Below are 6,768 nucleotides of genomic sequence, written 5' to 3'. Positions count from 1 at the left end.
AGGCGGGAATCGAACTCATGCGGAAGTGGCTTCAGATTCTCAGTGCTGTGCTTTTAACCCGCTGCGCCACCAGGGAGGGCCAATATATATTTTTTTTAAAGTAGAAAAGCCTGATGCAACCAATGTTTGTTTTTTGGGGAAAAAAAGGTGAGCAAAAGGGAGAGAAAAGGTCATACCCTTTTATTCTTGAAGTCCATAGCCAGACATAGTAAATATATGTGACTGAAATAAAGTCTAGCTGTTTTGCTTTTTTTTACATTTTAAAAGGACAAGTTTCTAAGGAAAAGGAAAAAAATATGCTTACACAGATACAAGCAAGCAGGAAGAGCTGCCTCTGAAAGGGACAGGTTTGCTACAAGACTGCAATACACAGTCTTGGGACACAAAGATCTGGGCGGGACCTCTCTACCCACAATTCCTAAAACAAATTACATGCAATGGCAGAGAAGTAAGTCACCAACATACTTGGGGTGTGCAAGGAGTTGATAAAGGGCATGTTTATTGTCTTCCAGACTCATCATTGCCACCAGGAAGCACTTGATCACTTCCCACGCCTGCCTCCGGTAGTAGGGCTCAGTGTTGGCACTTTTCAGGCAGTCTAGAGCAGTTTCAATGGCCTACAACAAAGAAACACAAAAACTAGTCTCTAGTGAAATTAAATGATTTAGATAAGCTTGAATTGGAAGCAAATGCAGAATCTAAAAGAATCTTAATGCTTATTTTCTCTTGAAGACTATTGTCCAACAGAAGCGGGCAGATATCCACCAAATGAAACCTCCAAAGAAGGCAGAAGTATTATGAAATAGAAATTGCAGTGGCTCAAATTAAAAGGTAAAATAATTTTTACTAATTTGGTGCTTAAATAGCCAATAGGAGATTTCAGAAATTAAGTGAGCCTGACGGCCTCCTGTTATAGATTTGTTGGAGTAATACAGATTCTATGCCACCTACACAGATCTATCAAGCCTTCATGAGAAGAAATAGGTACTTTCTCCAGATCACAGACGTTCTTGCATCAAGGATCAAAACTAAAGGTAATTTCCTTACACTTTTATTAAATTTCCTATTTAAAAATGAGAGTTTTTCCTCTCTAGAAAACCTATAAGGCTACATCACATTTTATCCATTTCATTTCAATTAGGTTATCTAAGAAGGCAAGGGATGCATAATCATATACACAAAGAATTTAAAGTCTTTATCAGCTAAAATACTAATCTTGGTGAAAATTGTATACATATAAATTATTCAAAATTATATAAATTATTCAAAAATTAAAGATAAGAAATGGGCACAGGGCCTATCCCCCATGCCCAACACGTGGACACACAGCACACAGTCAAAAAGAAAAATGATAGCTCCTTACTACATCAATCCCAGCTTGGAGTCTGAGTTCTTCTAAAGAATCAAAACACTACTGTTTCACCTATTGCTTCTGATGTGGTCAGAAACAGGTAATCATGTGAGGATAATTTTAGCTATGAGCTCTATTATGTGTCAACAAGAATAAAGGGTTAGAAAGGATGCCACAACAGAATTGCTTTAACGGCGATTCAGTCAGCTGGTGACGTCCTTCAACTCGTAGGCACTTTCAACTCTGCAGGGGTGTACATACCCCTCAGGGGACTGCATACTGGGAAAGGAGTTTCACGGGCAATGGACAGTTCTATAAGGGTCAGGAGAACTATGGGAACCAAACATTCATACTTGGTTTACACCACACTTCTATTGCTTTTGGGAAAAATTACTAGTAAAGATTTTTTTGTTCTGTTTATCTATACATTGCTCAAATAAAAGTTAGTACCTTGTTAGAGCTTCTGTACATCAAAAGAGACATTACTAAAAACAAACAGACAGCCCATTAATTGAGAAAACATTTGCTCACACAAAAGTAGTGATAAAGGACTTATCACAAAAATATGGAGAACTGATGAAACTCAACAAAAATAAAGTAAACTTTGCCATCAAAAAATGGGCAGAAGAGCTAAAAAGACACTTCTCCAAAGAGGAAATGCAGATGGCCAACAAGCATATGAAAAAATGTTCAACATCACTTGTAATAAGGGAGATGCAAATTAAAACCACAATGAGATACCACCTCACCCTAGTGAGCATGGCACACCTTCAAACAACTAGCAACAACAAATGTTGGCGAAGATGTGGAGAAAAAGGAACTCTCCTGCACTGCTGGTGGGAATGCAAACTAGTACAACCACTATGGAAAACTGTTTGGAGGTTCCTCAAACTGCTAAACATGGAGCTTCCCTATGACCCAGCAATTCCACTCCTACCCAAAAGACACAAAAACACTGACTGAAAAAGATACCTGTACCTCCATGTTTATTGCTGCTTTATTTACAATTGGAAAAACATGGAAGCAGCCCAAATGCCCAAAAGTAGATGACTGGATAAAAAAGATGTGGTACATATATACAATGGATTATTACTCAGCAACCAAAAAAGAGAAACACATGTCTTTTGCAGCAACTTGGATGGAGCTGGAAAAGATCATGCTTAGTGAGATAAGCCAGAAAGAGAAAGGAAAATACCGGATGGTTTCACTCATAGCAGGAGTATAATGGACCAGGCAAGAAAATAACAAAAATAATGAACAACCATATACCAGAGACATTTTGCGGGGGTGGAGTGGGGAATGGGATCAAAAACGGGGGGGGGGGTGGGGAGGGAAATGCACGGGATTATGGTGATGGCACACCAGTGACTTGGTGATGGGAAACCCACGGGGATTACAATTGAGATGGGGAAAAAAATGTACAAAATGATGTAAAAATAAACTTTTGTAAAAAAAAAAAAAGTACCTTAGTTTTTATCTAATACTGCATTGCCAGTAATTATCATTAACTTAAGGAAATTATCTAAAATATGGGAATGTGTTACAAGCAAAATGTTCACTGTAGTACTTTTCAATGTAAGACAGTGAGAAATTATCAATATTCTACTAGGAGAAAGTTTATTTGGCAAATATTTTGATAAAGGTTTGGGAGAAAGGCTAAGACTATACCTAACCTCTGAAGGTCTGAAGAGGTCAGCAAAGGTAGTACAGTAAGGATGCTGTAAAGATGGAATTGCTCAAAAGTCCATGGGAGTAACAAGCCCTCATTGGTCTCCTGGGATTACAAAGCCCCCTGACCAACCAAGTTGGTCCCTACCAGAAAATCCCTTCCCAAAAAAAGACCATTTTATTTACATATTTTCAAATACAAGTAATTTTCTTATAAAATGCAACTTATAGTATCTTTAAGAAGCTCCCAAAAACTTCAAAATCTACCTTTTCCATCGGAAGCTGAAGAGATGCTTTGCAATCAGAAAATTCCACTGTAATACTGGGGCCTTGGACTTCAGTCACAACATAATGAAGCTTCTGGGATTCCTTTAACATCTTCCTGTTACTGCCACCAAACTTGCCCAGTACACGATAGGCCACGTGAGAAATGCTATCAGCAGGATTCCGCAAAGTGCGCCATAACGCCTAAAAATAATGTGCTTTCATTAAAATCTTTTGAAGATAATGCATTCATAAGGTTCTCAAGTCAAAAATTCAGTTGTTATAAAATATTGTAACAAAAATAATATTACAGCAAAAATTTTCCCCCTACCTGTCTCCCACACAGCTATCCTTCTTGGACAAAAATCAATGTTATGAGCCTTACAAGGTAGCCTTACAGATTAATTTTATGTCTTTACAGAAAATGCATATATGTTACAGGTATAAATTTTTTCTCATGCCCCTGAGATATAAATCATTTTATAGACACTGCAGAATTCAGAGCAAGACAACTAAGCAGCAAATTGTTTAGTTGTGCCAACTGGGATCAGAGGAGTGGAGGATATATAATTTGCTGGTAAAGTTCTTTTCCTTGGCTTAGGTGGTACTTATATTGACTTTATAACTTATAAACATACTATCTAAATCATTTTGTACATTTCAAATCTCATCAGAAAGGCTGAGGGAAAGGTAGATTCCTGCATTATGGAAGTAAATTATAAGTACTTCCTACTCACAATTAGTATGAGGACCAGATGCACTCAACTGTTGCTAACAATTGGCAATCTTTCTTCATTTTCTCATCAAAATTACCCTAAATCCTGAAACTTCCCATTGCTCATATTTAAATCTATGTTCTGAAGTCATCTATGCCACAATGCCCATTAATTAGTGTCCAATGGTAGTCAACATAAAATCTTGGAGCTTTTCTCTAAAACAAAATTCCAATTTCTCTTACATTTCTGTAAGTTCAAAAAGGCTTCCCCCAGTGACAGTTAAGTCTCCACTGGCCCACTCAATCCTCATGCATCTTCAGGCGGAGGATTTCTGGCTAAACTCCCCAGGAAAGGCACCACTGGAAATGGGCATTTCTTATCTCCCAGTGCTTACACGTGGAGTTAGTTGATGAGATTAGGGAGACAGGATAGAGTATTTGTCTAGTAGGTGGGATGACTAGGCATCCACCAAGAAGTACTTCTGTCTCTCTTAGAGCTATTTACCTTGTGCAATAGCAAGAAGGCACAGGAACAATCTTTACCACTCCCACCTGGTGCTCACCAAGGGCTGGGTCAGGCCGAGTCTGTCTTCTAAAACTAGTAGATTTATTCTGAAGGTAGGCTCTTGGCCACACCTCCCAATGACTGACAGGCAGGTTGGGTTTGAAGGTCTGCCCCTAGCCCTAAATGAAGTCCAAGATTTAAATTTCAGGGAGTTTCCCCAACTTTAGCTTCAAGTCCCGGATGTAGTCTCCATTCTTTTCTATCAAGAAAATCCTGCCTTTAAAAGTTACTGAGTCTCCATCATATAAAGCTTGTATTCTTACCCCTAACTTGGGGTCAAATCATTCTATACTAACAAGAAGATGAATAAATAATAGGTACCCCAAACTACTAACAATTGCCAACTAAATTACAAATCAGTGCAACAGGAAAACACGAAAGGAAAAAGTCAGATACGTAATATATGAGACCGATGAACACAAAATGTTAACATGCTTTAAAAATAATATTTATTATCTATGTTGTTTGTTTCCTTTGGGGTGGGTGAGACACTTATACCTTCCCTTAAGAGCTTCCATTTCTTTACTATGTAACGCAGGATCTACTGTGAATAAAGAACTTCCCTGAAAACAGCAATTTTACAGTAACTATATTTGCCACTATTGTCATCGATTCAATGAGAACATGACACTTGTGAAAGCTTTCTCAAAAAGGACAATACTACAAATACTCAATAACTGCAGTATTTCTTTACATCTTTTCATATGCCAGGAGATCAATAAAGTAAATTGTAGCTGCACCACTTCCTCTTGACAGTGGAGCTCAAGGGCAGTTGTCATTTCAATTCCAGAAACCACTAGCCTAAGCTTCTCACATAAAAACGCATTATATTTGCACACGACACCCTCTGCTGGTATTTACAAGAACACAGACTAACCTGCATGAGCTCTGCACGTACAGGTTGAATGTGGTCATAGAGAAAATCCGGCTGTAGGTTATCCACACACAACTCCAGAGTCCTCAGGCCTTGGCTGACCAATGTCTGTGACCCATTGAGAGCAGACACCAAAGGATCCATTAACATGGGCAGATAGGGCAAGAGAGAACTCAGCCTTACAGGCACTGTGAGACACAGCTCCACGAATAGATCCTTCATGTGCTGCTTATGTAGGCCACTTTGTAACATGTTCAGCCCTAAATAAAAAGAGTTTGAGGATATCAGAGGTGTTTTCAGACACAAAGTTAACTGTACAAAGTAAGTGATCCACCTTTTATTATAAACATCAACATGATGGTAGAAGGATTTTTATGTGTTATAACTTATTATACAACTACACCTATGATTCCTTTTGTCTGTGACAACAACCAAATTGCATAGGTTATAATTATAATTTAAGTCCTAGTTAATATCAACTATTTAATATTAAATAGCCAGTCCAAACTAGACACAATCTCCAAAAGAAGCATTCAACTCAGTTTAAGGTTTACAACCTAAAATCCTTTTAGGTAGTAGACTACAGCTGATGTCCATGCTCTAAAATAAACATTCCGAAGAGGTAATTCTACTTTTGTTTCTTATAAATGGAGAAGCTTCTTAATCAAGTCAACCTCCCCACTCTTCAAAAGGTAACCCAGTATATATTTGCACCTTCCTATTTGAAACATGTCACATCAGAATGTAGAGACCTCATTGCAAAGATAAGTTATCAAGGAGAGAGTATCACAAAGTAGCAGCAACAGACACAGAGTCCCACAAGAAGGTGGAAGAAGGCAGTCTAAAAGTCCGGAAGGGGACCCAACCAGAAAGTAGGTGGAGAGAAAGAAGCTTTCATTGTGGACTTACAGCTATGTTATATTCAACATATTGAAGGATTTCTCAAGGGCATACAAATAATAAATGGCCTCTCCTTTAAGAATTTGTAAATAAATTATAGAAGACAATCCCTCACCAAAAGCTTAAACTTACAAAAAAAAAAAAAATTCCTAAGCAGCTCTTTCTGCCTGTGTCTGCATCTTCTTTCCTTTTCCTAATAAATCTTTTTAAAATGTAAAAACAAATAAATTCCTAGGATAGCATTTCTAATAATTCATATCCGTAAACATTCAATGGACTCAAAATCCCATTTAACTATATGTCCTACAAACATTCCTAATTATACAGGAATAATAAGGTTCTGGTTATACAAATTAGCAACTAAACTAAAATATGAACTTATATTCTAGGCTCAAACTCGCTTTTTCTCTTTTTTTTCTTGTGTCTTTCAG

The 6,768-nt window shown here is 37.6% G+C and overlaps 1 protein-coding gene across 1 annotated transcript in view; it reads right to left on the bottom strand.

Annotated features, from left to right (window-relative positions):
• TRRAP (transformation/transcription domain-associated protein) overlaps positions 1-6,768 on the bottom strand; it is a 104,426-nt gene that overhangs the window by 70,663 nt on the left and 26,995 nt on the right. The window contains exons 20-22 of the mRNA XM_004691944.2: positions 5,441-5,697; positions 3,287-3,487; positions 466-617 (exon numbers count right to left, since the gene is read on the bottom strand). Of these exons, the coding sequence (XP_004692001.1) occupies positions 466-617; positions 3,287-3,487; positions 5,441-5,697 (610 nt within the window). The remainder of the gene's footprint in view (positions 1-465; positions 618-3,286; positions 3,488-5,440; positions 5,698-6,768) is intronic.

The sequence above is a fragment of the Condylura cristata genome, unplaced genomic scaffold, assembly GCF_000260355.1.
Source record: "Condylura cristata isolate star-nosed mole 26May11 unplaced genomic scaffold, ConCri1.0 scaffold00032, whole genome shotgun sequence".
NCBI lineage: Eukaryota > Metazoa > Chordata > Mammalia > Eulipotyphla > Talpidae > Condylura > Condylura cristata.
This window is presented reverse-complemented; position numbering and strand designations above follow the sequence as displayed.